This window comes from Scleropages formosus, chromosome 15, assembly GCF_900964775.1.
Source record: "Scleropages formosus chromosome 15, fSclFor1.1, whole genome shotgun sequence".
Taxonomy (NCBI): domain Eukaryota; kingdom Metazoa; phylum Chordata; class Actinopteri; order Osteoglossiformes; family Osteoglossidae; genus Scleropages; species Scleropages formosus.
Window position 1 is genome coordinate 10,667,114 of NC_041820.1, and position 22,441 is coordinate 10,689,554.

Genomic DNA, 22,441 nt, shown 5'->3' on the forward strand with positions numbered 1-22,441 from the left:
TCGTAACAAAGCGGACGCTCGTTTTTGTTTTGGTTTTTTTTTTTTCTGTTTTCTTCTCGTGTTAAGGAAGATTAAACGGGTTGATCTGAAGATATAATACATCATACATATATTTAAACATTGTGTAGCACAATGTTTAGAAAATAACGTGTAATTCATTATGGACTTCCCATTACCGTTCAAAGGTGAAGCATTTTTGGTTTTCAGAAATTTTAAGAGAGATTTTGCTGTTTTACTCAGATTCACTGTGTTACGTTGTCCTGCTTACAGAACTCTCATGCTGACATGTGTTGTCTTTCTGACACTGGATTTTTTTCACGCACGTTCCCTCGCACTTTTCCATACATAGAAAGCAATTGCTTTCACGCAGTTTGCTCAGAAGAAGAGTTCAGAAGTGAAACACACACATATGAAGAGCAAAGGGATGTCTGATGGGGTCAGAATTGCGGTACTGTTTACTGTGAAGAAAAACAGGGATGGAACTGACAGCTTGCATGATAAATAGAAGGGAAATGTATTCGAACCACGTTGCCTCATTCATGGTGATTTGTATCAACCGCTTCTTGGAGGGTCTTTATCTCTGCGCTTGAGCTTTTTCCTTACGAGGGGAAACGTTCCTGGTTCTTTAAATCCCCCACTCTTACTACGGCTGTCTCTCGCTCGCTCTGCTCCGCATCTCCCGGCCTCCGTCACTCCCCCTTCTCCCTCTCTCTCTCTCTCTCGCTCGCCCGCTCACTCGTGCTCCCTCTCTTTTGTCTCTCCCCTCCCTCTTCACCTGCTCCGGCTCTCTCCGCGCGTGCAGACAGCACCCTGTCCGGCTCCAATTGGCTGGGAAGGCACCAATCTGGCGTCTGGACGGACCAGAGGGACTGCATATGCAAAGCCTTGCTTCATATTAATGAGCTCCAATCGTGGCTTTAAGTCCTTGATTAGAAGGGTGCAAGAGCTTTTGGTCCCAACTGGCTGTGCCTATAGGCTTGTCACCGGGAGAGCTGTTCTCTTAATTGCAGGCGCTCTGTCAGGAAAAGAGAGAGGAGGAAAAAAAAGAAACTTTGATTTATAGAGGGGGTTTGCTCAAATTATGGTGGCAGAGCGCACATGGATTCGGTAGAACTTTCCCTTCCTGAGTGTTTCTCCCTGCACTCTGAACAAGAGTAGGTAAATTTTCTTTTTATTCTTCTCCTTGTCTGTGAGAAAGCTTGTGTGTTGTGCGTGTCTGCGTGTGTCATCGGGGGGAGGTGTGTGTGTGTGTGTGTGTGTGTGTGTGTGTCTGTGTGTCTGTATGGGGGAGCATGTGTTTGTTGTGCATGGCGCCTATGCGAGTCAGCGTTACGGGGCTGACCGGCTGCATGTGAAGGTTATTTTTCCCCTGTCAGGTAGCGAGCGCGTGAACTCCATCAGCTGCCAGAGCGGCACGGCGCAGGGCTTCCACGTACCGCCGCCGAGCACCACTACCTGAGCTGAGACAAAGTCTCGGAGCACTTACCGTCTCGCCAGTTGCTGAGATCCTAGTCCGGGGATGGGGGCGAGAGGGGGTGCCAAGGTTAAGACTTTTGCATCACCTTATTAATGAGGGGGATGGAAAAAGAAAAAAAAAAAAAGATGTGGGGAAACAGTGATTGTGTCACGCGTGGGGAACGAAAGGAAAGATGCAGGTATGAGCGGGCAGCGGGCAGCGTGTAACGAAACGTGTGAAAGAGGAAGTGATCGGGGGGGCAAAGCTGCTTTAAATGCCGGGAGAGCTTGAATATCAGACGGCCGGCAGAGCACAGCATGTGGCCCACTGAAAGTACGCGGAGCGCTAGAGGCTCGCAGGACGGACAGTGCAGGGGGGCAAATTCACAGCTGCGCTCCCCAACCAAAGGTTTTTTATTGCTGGACATGGTTCCCATTCACTGCTTACAGGGAGTGATAAAATCACTGAATTACCGAGCACATAAATCAGAGCATCAGAGCGAGCGCGTCGAGGAAGTTGTTTTATTCCGATTCAGACCGAGTTGGGAAGGCCACGTGAAATAAAAGTATTCTTTTTAATACTGGGACGGTGAACACATTTTGAGCGCAAGCACAGTTGTTCCACAATAACTTTTTAAATGGACCTCTGTGAAGGTACAAATAGAGTGGCCCCCGAACGGCTCATAAATGGTGCATAGTTGCGTATATACGCTCTCACTAATATTTAAACATTCAGCACTAAATACGTAGCGCACTGAAATTTACACTTGTATAATATTTTTAATACTGCTGCTTAATCCGTGTTGGCTCCGTTCAGATTTTTTTTTCTTGCTTAAATCTAAATAAAGAAAGCAGAGATGTGGGGAAGGGACGGGGGGCTTGGCGGAGGAAGTTAACATTCTCACAGGTTCCTTGGAAGAAAGAGCACAACTGTTAACCCCTGTGCCCGGCGCAGACAGGGCCATAAAAGCAGCTTCTCCGTCAGCCTATTCAGAGCTTAGAAAGAGAGGTGGGACTGCTCACATGGAGACGTGCACCTACAGCACCTAAACACCTCGCTCGGCGCGTCTCGCATTCCTCCACGAAGCCTGGCGTTACACACGACTTTCTCCCAGAACGCTGACACAACACGGTGATCCTGCAGCCTGTAACCAAAAATGCAGTTTTTGCAAATTTTTTTTTTTTTTTTTTCCCCCCTTCTGATGCATGAGTACTTCAGAATCGACCCATGACAATTAAATATTATCCTTTGTATACGGTAAGGAACGTTGCCCAGAAGAAAACTTCCTGCTTGTGGCTGTTTTCCAGATTGCCCTCTTTAGAGTTCGTCAAGGCATGTCGAAATTTAAGTAAGCGTTCTACACAAGCTCCATTGTCGAAGTGGTACTCGTGTTTTCCTGCAAGTTTTGTTTTTTTGTGCTCTTCATAATTGTTCAGTTATGCACTGTTTCGTTTCATGCAAAGTACAGTGTGTAAATTTGTCATCTGAAAATAATAATTGTTGTATTAATGTCAATGGCTTCAGCAGAACAAGTGCTGTTTTGCCAATTATCATAATTGCATAGGATTTATGCCTGAACACATATATTTAATTGCCGTATAATTATGGGATTATTTGTTTGTTTAGCCGCCCTGGAAAATAAATGCTTTGTAGAAGTACAAACTGTTTGTTCCTCAGGCACATTTGCATATAAAAACATAGATAATGTTTTAAATGCAATAAGCTATTTCCCCCTCTACAATTTCTATGAAACTATAATTTGTCTGTTTTATTTGTCATCAGTAGAATTTATTTGTTCCTTTATTTCTGTCAGCTGAATTTGAAAAAAGTTCATATGAAAATGTTAAACTGAATGTCAGTATATTTTAGAGGAAATGACTGGAGAATGTAAAATTAAAAAGAAATTTAGGATTGTTTAGATGCGTGTAATGTCCTGCAAATGCTCACATTCATTGGCTTTTATACTTTGTCACCTCTGCGTGTAAAAACTGGGGTTTTGTTGAGTAAATGTGTAGAAGAACAGAGGAGGTGACTTATTTATGTCATGTAGTGAAGCACTTTTTTAACAGACAACACACGAGTGATATAGTGCTCTTAAAATAATATTTAAAATAATGTTCTTTTCTAAGTAACTGGTATCAAGTGTATTTCATATACATTTATTTTCTCTAAAATCTGTGAAGCTCAGACACAAGATTTTTCAAAATTTGTTTTAACTTAATGCATCGAATACTACGGTTAACATTAAACATTTTGAAGCAATATACATAGTTTCTGTTCAAGCTTGCAGTTGCTTTTCATTGCATTTTAATAAGACACTTTTACGCCAGGATGCCATTTCATGTTAACTTGGATATTTCCAGTGGTGTAATCTTGTATCAGAGACAAGGAGTTACCGTATAGATTAATTATTCCCAACCACTGTGATTGTTCCTGCTAATTAGGCGTGTTAATTTTCCCTCCATTTCTGCAATCTCTGTTTTTTACTGAAGTCAAAAAATGGGGAGCATTAAAGATCCTTTACTACTTGCCTTTGAACAAAACTTGACAATTTTTCATGTTTTCTCTGTGCGAGGAGTCAGAGAAGCACTAGAGGCAGGGATCAGGAGGAATAAAGAGAGATTGTGTGAATTAAATTCCTCTTAATCTCCTTATAAAATCATTTACTTAATTCATCCATCAAATGATGTCAATATGCATTTGCACTGATTTTTTTTTTTTTTTTTTTTTTTTTTTTTTTTTTCTCCCCTCCCTGCTCGGAGAGGTGTGGTGCTGTGTGTGTTACATGTCTCTCACCGTGGCCCCTTGTCGATTACTGCCCGGCTGCCCATTGTCTGCATTGTGCCCGGCTTATTTGAACGCGAGTGTTGCCACTTCCCTTTATTTCAAGGGCTCTGACGCATTCCAAGGGTAATTAACTCGAGTTAAAAGGGGGGACCCTTGTGAGACGCCAATCATTCAGGCCACTGTGCACCAGCAGAGAGCAGAGCGAATTTATACGCACATGCACCCTCATATTCTTAGCGTTTATAATGTATTTAAAAACATATCTGTATGTATAAAATACAAGTACGAATGCACATCCATATACATATGTAAAAATTGGCGCTTTCAAAGAAGATGCACACACAAATGCAGGTACAGTAAATACACAAGTCACACAAGCACATCCACACACATCCACACACATTAAAAACCCTGGGTGAAAAAAAAGGAAAGTAAGGAAAGATAAAAATCCAGCCTCGATGATGTGATGTAATGTCAATTTCTCTGATTTATACCCAATCCATCAGGATTTTTGCGACAGCACGGATATGCTTTTATGGGAAGTTTAAAGTGGTTCGGGGGAGCCGCGCCAGCTGAGGCCGTCGAAGGAGCGCACGCTGTAATTAGCAATCGCGCCACGCCACACTGATGTCATGAAAGAATGAAGAGCGTAACCCTCCGGTCCACAACGTTCGCCATACGCTGCCGTTTCCCTCGTTTCCGCACGGCTCCCACACCTTTGCTTTTTCTTTTTACATTGTCTTTCTCATACGTCTTTGTTTGAGCAGTTTTCTCATTTTGTTCTTGTTCCCTCATTCTATCCACCTTGACTTACCACGATGCGCGACACTTCGTTTTTTTTTTTTTTTTTTTTTTTTTTCTGGTCTATTTTGTATTTTTCGTTGTTTTAATCACGTGCACTTTATTCAGTGCCATGTGATCTTTCTGGATGAGAAGCGTGTGCGCTGTGGATGGCTGGTTGGGGTGTTTGTAGTGTTTCCTCTTTGTTTTCTCGGGAGGTGGCATCACTATGCAAACGCAGCCACCTCTGCACGCAGCCAGCTTTGGATAAACAATTAGAAGTAAAACAGAGCCACTTGTAATGTGCCGAAGGTGGTGATTAAAAGTTCAGGCGTGGTTTTGCTTTTCAAATGGGAAGGTCGGCTCATTTGCATGCCAGCCGGCGTGCGGGTCTGGGACCGTGCGGAGGGAGACGGGCCTTTATGGGCGTCCGGCTGCAGCTTTTTACAGCCCTCTCTCACTCTGGCCGGGGACGCAGAGGAAGGCGTGCGTCGTAAAGCGCTGATTTCCTCTGAAGAATGCCTCCGTTTGAGACTGCGTGTGTGTGCGTGTGTGTGTGTGTGTGTGTGGGTTTGGGAAGTGCCCCACGGACTGCAGACGAGGTGCCGAAGAGCTCTGAGAAACAGATTCCGCCAGTCCAAGTTTACAGTGCGCTTTTTAAATCTCTTCCACGTCCGTGGGCCTCGTACGAAACGATCATTGTTCCGCGGGGGGCGCGTGGGGTCCGAGCGGGATGAATGGCCGCTCCCGGCAGCGAGCGACAGTGAAATATTTAGCCCCTGTTTCCCCCATCATACTTCATGCGTGTGTCTGATATTGAGGGAACAACAGTGCTGCTCTTTTCCGCTCGCGCCGCTGCCTGTTCATCTGTGAACTGGAGACTTTACACATGACTGTGAACCCCCCACCCCCCCCTCACCCCAGTCATCACGGCCTTTTCCTTTGCTTTCTCCCTCTTTCCATGTGAACTGCAGGATCTGCTGCTGCCACATGCAACCTGAAGCGAAGAAAAGGATAAAAGTTTTTTTTTTTTTTTTTTTCTTCTTTTTAATTCCGCAGTTTCAGGGAATTTGCCGCATTCATGAGAGCAGACATAGTGTAAACAGATATATGGTTATTTATCTCATTTCCTGCTGCTAATACCGGCTGCATTTCTCTTTATTTTTTAACGCATGATTAGAACGTAAACATTTTTAACTGGATTTTTAGGAAAAAAAATTTCACAAGAAAAGCCTGATCAGTTCAAAAATGAAAACTTGGAACTAAACACACTGTGCGTGATGACGTTTTTGCGTGTTGCGTGAGCGTCTGCTAAATCAGACGTTGTAAATATCTGCCCTCAACAATCACCGAAAGCATCATGTGCAGCAAAAATAAATGTTGCGCACGCTTGCAGATGAAGACATTTCTGCTGTGTCCATGCTGGATTTAGTTAGACAGGACTGATGTGTGGGTGACAGCGGGAGGCGAGTGCGCACAGGGGCGTGTCGGTTGAGCCCGGCGTGGGGTCCGTCTCCGGTCCTTGGGCAGGGTATCTTGACGCAGGGATGCGGGTGAGCGTGGGTGATGGGCAGGGGTGGGTACCGTGGTTCATTTGCGCTTGATCACGCTGGCTGCTCTCTCGGCGCCGCGAGGGCACGCGCGTGGCGCGGCCGAGCCGAGCCCGGCTCGCACCCGCCCTAAGGTCACGCGCCGGTCTCCCCAAGGCCTCGCGCTGGCACCTCCCGCAAAAAGACAGATTTGCCGTAGCTTGCGCTTTATCATGGGAACTCGCTGGTTTCTATGTCACAGTTTCTCATCTTCCATGGGTACATTCCGTAGCTGTAAATTTCTATTCCAAGAGTTGTTAATATGCACATAATATAAGAGCCTCATTTGGTATTCATGCTAAATAGGATTTCATTCATGAGAACTTGTAACATACAGCAGGTTATGAGAAATACATGTTCTTCTTAAGACGAGCTTGGAAGAATACATGGTCGTCCCATTTACAGTTTAAACTGAATGAACGTTTTTAATTTAGAAAAAAATTAGTTTACAAAGACCGTGCTCTTCTTAGTAATATCTGCAGAAAAAAAGCAAGTGGTTTCGAAAACCTTGAATTTTTTCCTCAACGGGATCATTCTGCATTGGGCACTTTGGATGAGCCACCTCAAGACGCTAATGTCAAGAAAGACGCTACGAAAGTACTCAGAAATTGGGCACCTTCGGTATAGTTCAGAACTGACATCGTTCAAATGCGAACGTACGCTTCTAATCTGGCGAGCGGCTCACGAGAACACAAACACATCAAACAAAATGTTTGCGTTCTTGCGATGCGCTCAGAAATTTCGTTTGATGTGTATATCATCTCGGCATTCCCTGTATTTTCCCCACTGTGATCCTCAGCGGCGGTCATACATGCGCATTCCCAAGGTCTGCGACGGGCCCCCCTGTCACTTCGGTGCGCGGGCTGTCATATTAGACCCGACAGTCCATCTGCCATGTGGCCCGCTCCTCTGTCGTAACATACTGCCATTGGATCCCACCTGTCCCATTAATCACAGCAGTACGGAAGAGGCCAAAGAGACCGTTCCTCTTACCTAAATAACAGAAGAAGCAGAAAAAAAAAAAGGAGTACATCAAATTAAAGATAAAAAATTATTATTATCCAAGCTCACAGCCACCAGAAATCGATTCTTTACACTTAGGACGACGCACAAAGTGCCCCACATGTTTCCATTCTGTGCTAAATTGACATTAAAAGGGAGCTGCGGTGGATACCTGTGTAATAAGTGGCGCGAAAACGTCCCGGTTTCTGCTAAATGGCATGTTCAGGCATTTAGCTTTTCTTCCCTTGTTTATTTTTGCGTAAAATCGCACGTTTGCGAACGTAATTGGGTCGCCTTCTGCCAGCCAAGTAGAAAATCACAGCAGCCTGCCCCGTGTGGCAATTAGCAAGGCCAGCGGAGGCCCGGTGCGGCGAGCGCTGGCGGGGGAGTCGCCGTCCGCACGGCCGCCACCGCCGCCGCCACCGCCTCTCTCGCGTTAGAAAGAATGGCACCTGTCTAATCAATCAAGGGTGTGCGCTTCACAGATGGAACAGCAACACTCGAGTGGATCGCGTGAGCGCCATCTCCCTCTCTCTCTCTCTCTCTCTCTCACACACACACACAGAGATACACGCACTCGTACACACTTGGCTTAATTCAGCTCATTGTCCTTCCTGCTAATCCCTGTCCAGGCTTTGACTGGACTTACCTGTTATGACAGCAGCTTGATTTTCCTCCCCCAGACTATTTTTTTAAAAATTCTTTTGCTTTTATTTTATTGTTTTTCCTCAATTTATTTACCGTCTTTGCGGTTTTACTGGCTTACAGAAACTATAAATGGTGTGGGTTATCATGAGGGTGTAGATTCCACTACCCTGTTGTTGTTGTTATTACTAATTTCTTCTTATTATTATTATTTTTATTATTTATTTATTTATTTATTTATTTTTATTTTATTTTTTTTTTTAATAATGGTGGCGGCATGGGGCACCCCAAGCGGGGCTCAAACCCCAGACCCGCCACACAGCAGGCACAGGCCAAACCTGCTGTTTCCCCTTATTATTATTATTATTATTATTATTATTATTGAATCATGGATACTTAACTTGTCAATAAATGTAGGACTTTTTCAATATATAATTTTAATTTTTTTGTATCTTTCCATATATCTTTCAGCTAGTGTGATCCCAGACAAGTATCAGATGATTTTTTTTTAAAGTCATGCAAACCATTTGGTTTTCGTTTCCTCCGTTCATTATGAAATTATTTGTATTCCTTAGTACTTTAAAATCGCTTAAAGTAGTTTTTTAAGTTTTTTTTAATTAGTTAGTCTTTTAAATTTTAAGGACGTATTTTCTTGGGATGCGGATGGCTTTTGTAAAACTCTTTCTGGTGCTTTTTGTTGTTTGTCTGCTGTTTGTTCAAACTTTACTGCAAAGTAAAGCGATTGTGTGAGCAAGGCAAACAGGCTGCCATCGGTTCGATTTACTTCCATAGCTCGAGCAAATGAACTGTAGCCCTGTCTCGTCCAACACCTTTTATGAATCGAGGATTTATGAATCCAGCCGATTATAAAGTCATAAAACATAAAGTAATACGCTCTTTTCTCCCCCGCTTGACTGTGGCCGCGCTACCTGACATGCATATCCAAACGTACAGTTTCGGCAGTTTGGCCTGCAGTCTGCCGTCCTCGGCTGAAGTCTGACCAATCAGCTCTCTCTCCCTCTCCTCTCTCTCTCTCTCTCTCTCTCGCGCTCTCTCTCTCGCTCTCTCTCTCTCTCTCCCCGTGTGTGTGTGCGGACCTTATCGATTGGTCAATTCACTGGAGTGAAACGAAAATGGACGCATTTTGTGCAGTGCCCCTTTTTTCCGCTAAGCTTGATGCTGGGCCTTGAGTGGCCACCCTCGTGAGAAAGTCAAAACACGGGCCGCGTCGGGCCTCCGGGCGCTCTCCGAACACGAGCGTCTGTCCCGAAAGGGCGTCTCTTTGTGCGGCAAACATCTCCGCGGGCCGCTGACGAGGGGCCGCTTCCCTTCGCCGTAACAGTCGCAAAGAAATCCCCCCTCCTTTCAACTCCTCGGACCGCTTTCTCTGATCGAGTTGGCCGTTTCCTTGCCCTTTATTTGTAATACGTGCGCATTTTTAAAATTTTTCCTTTGAGCTTCCGAACCCTACGTGTTACACGGTCGTATTTTGAATAGCCTTATCTTCATTTCGGAAAGGCTTACTTTTGTTAGATTAAATCTGCCGTCGGTATTAAATTTGTCATCGGTTCAAGAGGCGGCTTTTTTCGGAATTTGCCGCAGTACACAATGTGAGAAAAAAGCATTTATGCATTTCCCGTGGGGGACGGAAGCATTATTAGCAGCGCTTGAATGGGTTTTTCAAATTTTGTTATTTTGAGGCACAACTATAAGAAGGCCAATAATGAGAGGACAGGGCAGCGATGGGGAGAGCGGGCGGAGCGGCGGGTGGCTGGGGGTGAACACACTACGTGAAATCTGATTTCAGACACGGGCCTGAGCGGCGTATTAGCTGACTGATTAGTTTCATTACTCAAAGTGCGTCCGGAGTTGGGGGGCCGTGTGGCTAATGACATTGAACGTGTCCGCTGAGACGGAACGGAAAGGAAGAATTAGGGAGGCTCCTTTCTTAATTAGGAAGACAGTAGGAGACCCGCATGCCTTTCCTTAAAGCCTGTGAAGGCCACATGCACGGCACAGGTGTACACGAGCAGTTTCTTCATATTATTATTATTAGTAGTAGTAGTAGTAGTAGTGGTGGTGGTATTACTGCTGTTACCGTTATTGTTCTTATTTGCTTCGTATGGAAACCGAAATGCCTTTAGTGTAATTCAGCAGGACCCTCTATGCACCAGGAGCCTTAAGGTTACCAGGCTGTGTCCTTAACCGCTGTGCTCCCTGCCGCCCTACGCGCTCGCGACGTCTGCTCGTTTCCCGCATTTGTGTGTAGGGAAAGCATCCGTAACACGCACGGAATGTAAATATCAGAATGCAAAATGTACACGGAAAGAAAGGGGCGCATTCTAGCAGTTGTCATCCGGAACCATTTTCCAGCGTGTTCTGCAGCGTTGCGCTTTTACACGGCTTAAGCTTTATGTAACGTGTTCTAGTTGGTTTTGCGTGTCGGACTCCTATAGGAATTTATAGGGTTTAAAATAACAGTTTTTGCACTTCGTAACTCCATAATGAAAATCCTGGTCGCCTAATGTTTTCCTAATTTTGCAATATCGCACATTGTCGGTTAAATGAAAACAGGTTGCATATCGGGCAGGTTTGCGACCTAAAATGTTACAAAATGACAGCCTAATGACAGTTTACTCCGATATTAGCCAAATAATAGAAAACTGATGTGCATTATTGCTGTGAAAAGTATTTTCACTTGATGTGAGTTCTCAACCTTGTCATGTCTTGAAGTGACTGCGCTTTTAGATAAGGAGCTTTATGCACCTCTGTACTTTTGTTTTTATTTATTTATTTTTTTGATTTCAGTACGACTCCTCATGAAACTTTGCATTAAACCCTTAGTGCGCTCCGTGTAACGTCACAGGCCCCGGTCGCGCTTAACGCAGCTTCTAATAACGAGTCGTGAGCGCAGGCCCCGGTCACGGCACCGTGAGATGGTCCGCAAAGTTGTAAGAGGCCTTCGGAATCTCCTCCTGCTTGTGAGCTGCCGTCACTGTCTATAGGCATGGATCTCTGTGGGAATTCCTCAGTCTATCACTCTGACACAAATTTCATTCCTCTCTTGCTCTCCCTTTGTTGTAGAATGAATTTATCAAAGGCACAAGTTAATAGTGAAGATAAATACGCCAAATGCGGCACTTGGAGAATGCATCAGCATTTCAACATCGAAGCCAGTTACATACTCTGTGATGCACATGCTCTATATTGCCCAAGGTAAGGAAGGAAAAAAATGAAAAGACAATAAAATCTGTGATTTATATGTGTATATATATATATTTTTTTTTTTTTTTTTTTTTCTTTCATGTTTAAATATTGGTTGTGCGGAGCTGTAGTGATGGGTTGCCCCATGTTGCAGGATTCTATGCATGTATGTGCAACAATGTCACGCACTAGCATGTAGGCCCCCACGTAGAGATGAAGACCAGCTTTGTTGTGGACAGATGGACTTCCGCAGGGTAGCAGAGCTCGCGAGTGTCGGCGTCCCAGAGAGAGGCCGGGATGGCGGCGGCGCACGGCGGATGCGACCGCCTAGGCGCGCGGATGGAGGGGGGGGGGGGGGCTGCAGGGTAGCGCGGCAGTCCTGTGTTGTGTTTGTGGCGTCGTTGTTTTTCTTCCCCGCCGGCGGGACGCACGGGAGGCCCGGGCCGCGGCCGGCCTCGGAGAGGGAGCCGTGCCATCTGTCTCACCTGCTGCACGCAGGTGTCCATCTGCTTTGCTCCGGGACGGTGCGCAGGGGCTGCGGCGGGGCTGCAGCGGAGGAGCCACCGACACGGCCAGCGGGCACCCTGAATTATTCAGCCTGCCAAAGCAAATAAAGAGGCAGCAAAAGAGAGGGAGCAGCGGGCAGGGGGGGGGGGGTTGAGCTGAACGGGAGCGTGAGGAGGCGAAGGAGGAGGCAGAGGTGCAGTTTAGGATCTGCTGGGGGGGTTACGGGGGCTGGAGAAGGTGATAGTGCTTGCCCCCCAGATGCAGAGGAATGTGTTAAATGCTTGAAGGCTTCCGATTAGCATATAAATTTAGATGTATGAAGATCATTGCGCCGATCACGAGTCAGTGAGTTTTATCTAGATTTAGTGGAGGCTGATTTGCGTATAAAATACAGCCAGATGTGACCAGTTAGGGATCTTTGCAGGGCTTCTGTTCTTCAGTCTGCCGCCAGTCTGGCAGTCCTCTGCCTTTTCAAAACGCCTTCTTGTGATTAATGTCATTTGTATGGGGTCACATTTGTTATATGTACGGTTAGCGCTACAGAAGAGTGTCATTAGAAGGGTCATGAAGAGAAATTGTTTCAATATTTTAACTGTTTTTTTTTTTTTTTTTCCACTGATCAGATGTGTACTTACGTTTAAATTATTCCTTTTAATCCATATTGCTCAGTGTCTGGGATGGATGGCTGGTTTCAATAGTGTGCATTTCTTTTTATAAGAAAGCACGCATTTTCAGCATTTTAAGACAGATGTGAGCTGAGATTATCTTTATTCGAAATTTAGAATATTGTTTGCGCACTCATTTTTCAGTTTTCCTGTTTTATGGAGACTCAAATGAGTTTTCTAAGTTGCTTATTTATGCGCCTCCCAGGCTGAACGGCGATCAGGATTTCCGAACGAATGCACTTGTTATGCGGGTCTGAGCACAGTAAGATCCGGTAGATTTCTACATCTTGAGTCCTTGCACCTGACAGGTATCCCTGACTCGGCATTTGTGCAGCGGCGTTGCTAATCTGTCGATATCTTGATTATTCTCTTGCCACAGTCCAGAAGCCAACATCCTAGCCAGACCTTCCAGCGTTCGAGCAAAACCTTTAAAAAAAAAAAAAAGAAGAAAAAAGGGGGGGACGAACAAGCTTTTGTTGCAGGATGCAAAGAGTATTACGTCAATTGGATTTCCAAAGGTTAGTCTGGGTCAAACCAATTAGATTCAGTTCGCATGCAAAACTCTTATGGGGCTTAAGCCAATCAGGCTCACGTTACCGGCGTGGCGCTCTGCTCCTGGTGGCCAGCGGCTGAGGAGTCACGCCACAACAGCGCTGCGGGGGCGAGTGCGGGAGGGTTCTTACGACCGGACTCCTGGGGCCTTTGCGGCGCGGACGCAGCGATGTAGGCAAACGGCAGCGCGGCGATCCTGGGGCCGTCCTCGGCAAATTTCGACGTACGCGTCCGCTGCCGACGAGCGAGCGTGCGGCTAATTTGGCACCACGATGACCTTTCGACCAACCGCGTTACACGAAAAGAAAATATTCCGGCGCGGTAACGATACGCGACTAGTGATCTTTGCGAGTTGAACTCCGATTACGCAAAAGCATCTGTTATTTATACGGTGGGCCTGTTCGCGGTTGGAATTCCGCCATCGCGCAATGTACATGTAGATGAACCCTTGAAAATGGCTTGAAGATTGCGAGGAGCTCCTCCCTTGCTCATTTAGCAGCATGTAGTAGCATCACCTACCCTTGGTCATCACCAGCAACTCTCAGCGCACCAGACAGCACAGCGGAGAATTCTTTAAACAGACTTACCAGAGATCGATATGTAAACGCCTCTGTTCCAAACCCACGTGCGCATCTCCCTTCCTCGGTCAGCTCTTAATATTTGTAAAGACACCTTGCCCTTCTGGATTTTACATACATAAACGAAATGAAATTGCAGATATTTATTTGAGTATGAATTTCAGTTCGTGAAATGAAAGGATAAATGACTCCCTGATGTCGCTGCCAATTAGGAGGAAAAAGAGAGGGAGCCACTTGTTCGGCCGCGCATCCGTTACGTCCCGTCGCCGCTGTAACGCACTTTTGCGTGTCTGCGATCGAGGATCACGTGACGCTCCTGCGTTGGTGACTCATTAGAGCGAGACTGTTTCGTTCGTGTGTTTGTTTGTTTGTTTTCATGTGCTGGTAAGCAGCTGGCCTTGCGTTTGTCAGACATGCCGCTAGAAGCCGGAGGGGCCGCAGCCGAGCCCGTTTCAGGGCTGCGAATCGGCGTCTCGCAGGGCGGCGTGCCGGCTCCAAACCGGGAATCTCCGCCACCCGTTGCGCGGGAAGGCTGAGCTGTGGACGCACACCCTCGGGGCTGCCGAAGGGCACGGACGCACGCGCGCACACACACGCGCACGCACGCGCCTTCCCATTTCATTTCCCCCACCGGAAGCGCCAAGCGCACGTTCCGTCGCAACTGAGCCCTCCACAGGAAATGCAAACAAACATTCGGCCCCGTCTCTCGGGTGCACGCACAGCGACGGGAGACATCATGCGCTCACCCACTTAATAACTCACACCTCAAAGCACCCAGATTCATGGAGACAGAAGCTTAGTTCTCGGGTCGCTGAAAAAAAGTCCATCTGTTCTTGAGCAATTACCCTGGCGATTGCCATTTCCCTGATAGATGGGTTGAATCAACTGATTTAGCTTATTTCTCTCCAGAGGTGATATTTTATTTATATGATAAAATGCTCGGAAAGTGATTAATTTGTCAGGGGAACGGCTTGTTACTGTAAATTTACCGAATGTGTAATAAACTAGATTGCCTTAACACAGATGGGCAAATGAACAGCTTTGCAGCAGGGCCCCTGATGAAGATTGGATTGCAGTTTATAGCACAGAGGATTATCAAATAGTGATGATAATAATGAAAAACAATTCTTGCAGAAAACGGGGACTTAAATCCGACCGGCACCCCGCTTGGCCTCTGGACATGCGCACGGCTGGCCTTGTCCTCATATTTGATTTTATTTTAATTACATTTTTCAAAGAAAATAACTGCGCCGCCGCGCTTCGTGAGATTTCCTAGGCAGTCAAGACATTTATGTGTGCGTGCATGTGAAACTGAGTATTTATGTTCATCGTATCGAAGAACGCGTACGTTCCCTCGCCCCCCAAACCCCGAGTCTGAGATGTTCTTCCTTTCGCTTCTGTACCTGTTAAACCCATGAACGTCTGCGTGTTTGTGGTTTGACTTGCAAAACAAGCACGAGAGGTCCGGACACCACTCTCAGTCCGCGAGCTCTGTTTCGCGTTCAGTTTCAGCAATTTGCCTAAATAAACACGACTGAACAAACACTTAGAATAATGACAACCCGAACAATGACCATAAAAATCTCCGTTAAAGCCGCAGATAAAAGCTCTTCTGAAAGAAAGAAATGGTTCCGAACCGAATCGAACCATTTCGGCCGCGTCGTATTTAATTTTTCTTATTTTTTTTTTTTTCCTCTCTTTACTTACTCGGACACCGTTTAGCCTGAGCCCTAAAATATCCCAGGTGTTCATGTAGAGAGCATTGAGCGCGTTCATTTTCGCGTGATGCCACTGAACACGTATGCGGGCCTTCTTAAGGAAAGCGATCCTCGAACACGTGGGAACGGAACGAAAATGGAGAAGTAGGTAAAAGGGGAAGGCGGGGACCGTGCGCTCGTTGCACGAACAGATACGGTTGCGCCGAGGAAGAGTGGCAGAACGGGTATTACAGAACTAAACCCGATTATGGGCGGAATGTGAATTAGATTTGGTAACAGATGGTGGCGTCGAAAATTTAAGATGCTTCGCGAGAGCAAGGCGGCGCCGGCAGCCTGCTGCGTCTCCTCGCGCCTGATGGACGCGTATAAATCACCACAATCCCGACTTGACAGCCAATTTCCAGAATCTGATCTGGTTAAAGACATGGCTTTCCCAGTTTGCTCGCCACAATCAAACACTCTTTTTTTTATTATTATTATTATTATTATTACCTTTTTTCTTTTCCTAGAGGAAAATCCTCTTTTACCATCTGTTTAATAAAATGTGTTTTTAATCCAGATTTTTATGTTTTATTATTATTATTATTATTATTTTCAATCCCATTTCATTTAGACGTGGGTTCATCCCTCCTTATGTGGTGCGTGTTGCTCTGCCTTTAAGTAGATGAAAGCTTCCTCCTGCAAAGAACAAACACTATGATTTTAGACATATTGTATATTGAAAAATGCCAGAGCTTATTTACTCAGCTTCATCCTTTCCATCTAGCTCATATCACGGCACTGCTGCTATGGGCATCCGGGGCGATGTAAGTCAAAACACTTGTTCATCCTGTTGTACCAAAAAATTATTGCAGACGGAAAAGTTTTTCTGAGTCAGTGAAGCGTAACCCTTTCACTCACTGCTTTGCCCTTCTCATATCACTTACGCTCTTTCTTTATATGTTGTGGTGTGAAAGTATGTTTGAGGAGTTAAGATTTTCAAGTGATTAATATGTTCTAGTGTGATGTAGAAGCTAAGACGTCCAGAAAGTGTACGCTGTGTGTTTAACGCTATGGAAAAATGTTGCTTGCGGCCGATCGGTTCCGGAAAAGAAACGGAAATCTCACAATTCACAGTGTATATGGAATACACAGGGTTCTTCTCCGCTGTAGTGTCACAACAAAAGAAATAATGCAAATAGAGGTATCCAAAAGCAAATAAAAGAATCAGTGAACAAATCATCTAAAAGTTATATTACAACATGAAGAACAAAATTGAGGAAGATTGTTGATGAGACCATTTGCACTACTTGTAATTCCTTTTGTAATCATTTTTCTTTTCAACCGGTGAAGAAAAGCCCAGGAATTATTCGTCTTTTGATTTAGTATTTTTTTGTTATTTTTCTCACCGAAATTAAGAACTGGATCGAAAAGAACATTGCGAATTTGCTCAGGCAACTTTGGGGTCACGAGGGCAGGCGGACGGCCGCGATGCCGCCTGCTTCCGTGTTCGTTGTTCCCGGCCGTCAAAGGGGTGGCCGCGGCATCGCTCGCAAATGATGAGCATCGGCGCAGGAAACGGGGGTGCGCAGACACCGAGATGTTTTACAGCTCTGGTTCTCACCGGGCTGCGCGTCGCCTGATAAAGACACGGCCCGACGCCGCACAGAACTTATCAGGAGAGCCGCTGCAGGAAAATGACCTCAGTCATCAAGATCCACGTGTGAGGGGAGCTCCGATAGCCGGTGAGCTCGGGGAGGCTGCGGTATGGCGACGTGGATGATTATCGGTCTCAGATCGGGCCCCTCTCAGCAGCCCTATCTATAGCTGGGCCGCACACTCAGCCATGTGGCTTGGCTCTTCTGCCAAACACAGTGACACACACCAGCTCTCCAGCGTGTCACTGAAGGTCTGTAATGTTATAACCACGCTTACCCTGCCAAGGCGCTAACGTGTGAAAGATTGTTTTGGAAAAAAAAAAACAAGACACGCAAATTGGGGGAGCATTTGAGGAAACCTGAGTTCAGTGCGGGGAATAAGCGTCATACATTTGTTCATTCAGCTGATGCTTTCCTTTAAAGCAACTTGGACTGTTAAGGCACTTCCAGCTTTTTTCACAGCTGGGAAATTTTTACTAGAGCGATTTAGGGTAAGTACCTTGTTCAACGGTACTGAGGCAGTAGGTGAGATTTAAACTAGCAACCTTCTGACCAAAGGCAGCAGCTCCAACCACTACGCTATCAGCTGCCCGATTGCATATTGATTTGACAGGCTTTTTTCCCTAAGAAATGGGTACAAAAGCATCGATTGGTTGCGTGCCGTCCGTGATATCCTGCCGGCAGGAGCAGCCGAGCCAGCGGCACTCCCTTTCATGTATTCATTTCAGGTTCGAACGTTGGGGTGCCTCACCTACCGCCGAGGCAGACATTTTTATGACCCACTGTCCCATTGCATAAATGTGTTTTTGCCATTATCACATTGATTGCATGTAATCAGAGGTGTTATTTTGCCAGCATTCATCGACAATGATGTGAATTACTACTTTCCGACCCAGTAATGTTATAACAATTGATCTCCTCCGGATGATGGAAGGGGGGGATTAAGATGTGCCCGGGTATTTTTATACGCAGAAAACAACTGCAATCATCTCCGCGCTCATCCCACACGTCACACCCGGCACATTAGGCTCAAAGCAAAGCGAACCGGGTGCTTAGTATGACACCGCTGCCTTAAACAATAAGGACACTCTCTATTTTTAAAACACCAAAAATTTTTTTAAAAACTATCACAGTCTACATCCCTCTTAATTCCCGAGCGGTAGAAATACTAGTCTGCTGGATGTTAGGTTACTCATGGTTTAGCTGCTTCCGCCTGTGTAACGGAGAGGTTTAAGTGACTTAGAGCAAACATGCCGGCTAAATAAAGCAAAAATAATATTGGACATAGCTGCTAATGGAAATAATTTGATATATTCATATGTAAAAATACTAAAAGCAGTGTTTAAAAAGAAATGTGTATATATATTATGCAATTCCACTGCTTAGACATGAACAGAAGAGCTGACAAAATAATAAGAGCTTTTGCTTTTTTTTACCGCATTTAAAATAATATTGTGACTGATCTGAATGTGGAAACCCCTTTATGCTAATGCGGTGCTCTTCCCACAGTAGTTCCAGAGACAAGCCCATTTTCTCTCTTTCACTCACCACATTCTCTGTGCACAAAAATATATAAATAAGATGAAATGAGAGTAGAGAGTGGGAGAGCAGCGAGCTTCTCAGACAGCCTCAGTGACTGCACCTTAATGCAATGATTGTATGTTTGCCTCTGTAGTTGTCAGAGCACTGAATCAGTCCAACTGTCTGATGACACGTTGTCACTGCCAAGTGGCTGTGTTTTCCAAAATTGTTTTCCTGTTGATTTGTGATGCCTCGTGGCCACCAAAAGAGAACACACAGAGGGAACTGTAAAAATACTAGAAATTTAACGTTTGCGAGAGAACGCTTTTTCTTCACGTTTCTGTCCGGGTTTCGTCGACACCATGAGCCACAATGAATCGAAATAAGAGAAATGTATATATTACATACAGTATAAATATATATATATAATGCTGCTTCGTGAAGTGCCTATCCTTATTGTGATGTTACAAGAAAATATGCTCATTCTTTTGAAGTTTTCCCCTGCCTCTCCTAGGACAGTAAGGTTAGGCAAAATAGAATTACACTAAAAATTTAAAAGACAACAGTGGGGAAAAAAAATGTAACTCATCTATGACAGTGATGCATAAAGAGGTTTCTCGCTTTCTCTTCTTCCTCTTCTCTTCTTCTTTTCAAAACATCCTCACCCCGAATGACAACCCATTGATTTGTCAGCGACCCAAATGATTCATTGTGTGCCAGTTTCAAAGCACCTGACGTTCCTCTTGTTGACTAATTGAACCAATTTTCAATCCCTTTTTAACCTTATAATGTAAAACTGAAGTACAATCTGATATCTGAGAATAACAGGAAGCTTTGAATCTTTCATTGATTAAAAAAATGCATGATCTTACCTACTGTATTTCTACCGTGTTTCAAAAAAAACCATATGCAGTACCATTTCTGTCAACAGCTGAAAATGGCAAGTTAAATTATAAGGAGGAAATAACACGGACGAACGTCCCCAACGAGACCACATCCTTTTTTACGTTACACAGACACGTGCGTGAATAATAAAATTATATTTCATTAGTTCAAACAGTAAATAGGTACAAAAGATTGTACATTTTCGTGTAGATTTCTCATCTTCTCGTACTTATGCATGCCTTGTTTTCCCTTTCTCCTAACTTGACCATTATTACTTCCATTCATAACGTCTAACTAAATTTCAGCGCTTTTCATCGTAAAGCCCTCGTTTAACGGCACTTCATGGAATTGGAGCTGCCTTGTGTGCGGAAAACAGATAAAATTGTTACCTTTCGAATAGTCTCTTTTCTGTCCGAGGGGCTTTCTTTTCTTCTAAAATATAGCCTTTAGAATTCCATTCCTCTTAGAGCTAATGTGAATTTTACTGCCTCTAATTTTAGATTCAAGTGCGGCCCAGAATAAAACCCACCATCTGACAATTGAATTTATAGATAGTTGTGAATATTGCAGGCCTGAATTAATAGAGTCATAGAATTTCAAAGACCAGAAGAAAAGGAGAGGAAAGAGACAGCTAATAACTTTCAGCCGAAGTTATAGAGCGTAATGTCTCTAGTGGAGAAACTTAAGGACGGCGTTGTAAACCAGACAAATGGTTACAGCACTGGCTACCGCTCTTTGTTATTCACTTTTTGTGGCAGACACATCACTTTGAGCGAGCGCTCGCACCGAGCGGCGTTCCTCGCGCTCTTGGATTCATTAAAAGGTGACTGGCTGCAGGCCTAAAGGAGACACATCGGCACTTATTTATCAAAGGGGCCACGCTGCCGCGGAATCTACTAAGCCGAGCAAATAGATATACAGTACAATTCTTTGCCTTTAGCAAGCATCCCTAGCTCTTAATTTCATCCACTCCAATCTGGATTTCATTTCTGCTGCTGAGAAAATGAATTAAATTTGTAACATTTTTCAATGCATTACATTTCATGCATACAGTATCAGCTGTAATAGGATGGTTGTCGTTTTACTGATTTCGTTCTCACTCTCCAGGGCACTGTTTTTGGTCTAAATAAAGTTTAGCAACTTTTGCAATTACTTTCAGTCGTTTCTACAACGGCTAGCATGCAAGTGCTAAATCCGACTTTATTTTTCTCGGTCGTCGTTATAATGATTGTGGACTTATTCCCCGTCATCCGTGCAGCATGTACTTAATGGATCAGAAAAATTTGATTATGCGGTTTCGTATCTTGAAGGTAACCTTTTCCATATAACAACAATTGCCTCCTGCTCCATAATTATCTCAGTTGTATTTCTGCATATTTCCTGCAAGGGTATTTTTTTTTTTCTTTTTTCTATGTATATGGTGCTCAGTGTTCCCAGTACAGCACAGGCAGACAATGATAAAGTGATCAGACAAATGACCTGGGTCCAGCACCTATTTAGCCTTCATATAATGCTTAGGGGCTTCGTAACCTGCGCCATTAATGTAAAAAAACAATAAAAAAACACATCCTGACCAAGCGCAACCCTTCCACTTTGCGAAGCGTAGTCTCTCAGAGGGTTCCCTAAAATAAATGACTATGTCACCATACTTCACCCCCCTCCCTTGGTATTCTCGGTCCGAGGGTGATGCCCAAATGGTGTGTTCTAAATGTTTTACTTCCGATGGTGCTAAAATTCAGACGCAAAGGCAGTTGTTCTTTTAAAGGGCCTCTCTCACCTTGCTCGCTGCCCAGCTCTAGCCATGTTTTATTGCCACCAGAAGAATCTGCGTTTTACAAGGTTTTTTTTTAAAGCCCTTGTTTAGAAAGAGACCTTCCTTAATTAAAAAAAAAAAAAAAAAACCCTTTGTCTGGTTTCACAGTTTTACATCAATATCTGATCTTTTCATCAGGGTTCTAAATCTCATTCATGTGTGTGTGTTTTTTTTTTTTTTTTTCACTTTTTTTGCTGTGATGATTCATAATGTTATTTTGCATTATTTTGCAAGGTTCCCTTTTTGCCAACACGGGCATATGTCGCAATAGCCGATACAAGGGCACGTTCGCAATCTTCGCATGACAGTCAGTAAAGTGGATTTTTTAAACTCATAAGTGAAAGTGCAGGGTCTGCTGGATTGTTGACTGGGGAGATGTTTAATCCCCTCTCCTTTGGCCTGGGAGCATCTTCTAAGACAAGCGAGAGATATCTATTAATTACAGCACTCATTAATAGGCCTCTCTCACGGGGGCCAGGGGAAAGTGCAGGTGGGGGGGAGGAAGAAATAGGTCAGCAGGGTGAAGAGGAGGGCCTGTCCAGAGAGAAGGCCCCTCCTTTTGTTAGCCTGCCTTTAGGCGGAAGCTTCCGGTTGACGGGCTGCCGCACGCCGTGATGGAGCCGCGTCTCGGCCCCGCGCTGATAGCTTTCATGTCGAACAAGTTTGATATTGACTGGCGAATGACTGATGGCTAGGACTGTTCACCTAGGGCCCTTTCCTCTTTCTTTTTCTTCTCAGCATACAGAGCAAGGCGTCTTGTGTCATCCCCTGCCTGGTTCATTTAAAATGCACAATTTAAATATACAGCAAATACATTACAGCGTCCTGTCGGAGATTACATTTCGGTGTTGAAATGTGTCATTTTTTCACATGATAACAGAGGGTGTGCTTCTGCCTTGATTTTGTTTAATGTACAGTATCTTAGTGATGTAACAGTTTGGTCCTGCCTGTGCGTATTTGCGAGTTTATTGAAATGTTTATCTGCGCTGCTAGCTTCAATATCACTCTGATGTACACCAGTGACGGACGCAGGACCCCGAAGCTGATTCAATATGGCTGTAGTTGGGTTACTTCCTTAGACACACTGTTAACGTGCCGAAAG

At 44.7% G+C, this 22,441-nt stretch overlaps 1 protein-coding gene across 5 annotated transcripts in view; it reads left to right on the forward strand.

Annotated features, from left to right (window-relative positions):
- Window positions 1–22,441, forward strand: part of esrrga (estrogen-related receptor gamma a) — a 131,673-nt gene that overhangs the window by 57,629 nt on the left and 51,603 nt on the right. For 2 of the 5 annotated variants that reach the window (XM_018754508.1, XM_029258221.1), the window contains exon 1: window positions 11,422–11,475. The exons of 1 other annotated variant lie outside the window; for it this stretch is intronic. Coding sequence is in view for 1 of the 4 variants with exons in the window: in XM_018754593.1 (XP_018610109.1) it covers window positions 1,099–1,154 (56 nt within the window). In the remaining 3 variants the exon portion in view is untranslated. Of the gene's footprint in view, window positions 1–844; window positions 1,159–11,421; window positions 11,476–22,441 lie in introns of those variants that run through there. 2 more of the 5 variants (XM_018754593.1, XM_018754756.1) reach the window with 2 other exon arrangements.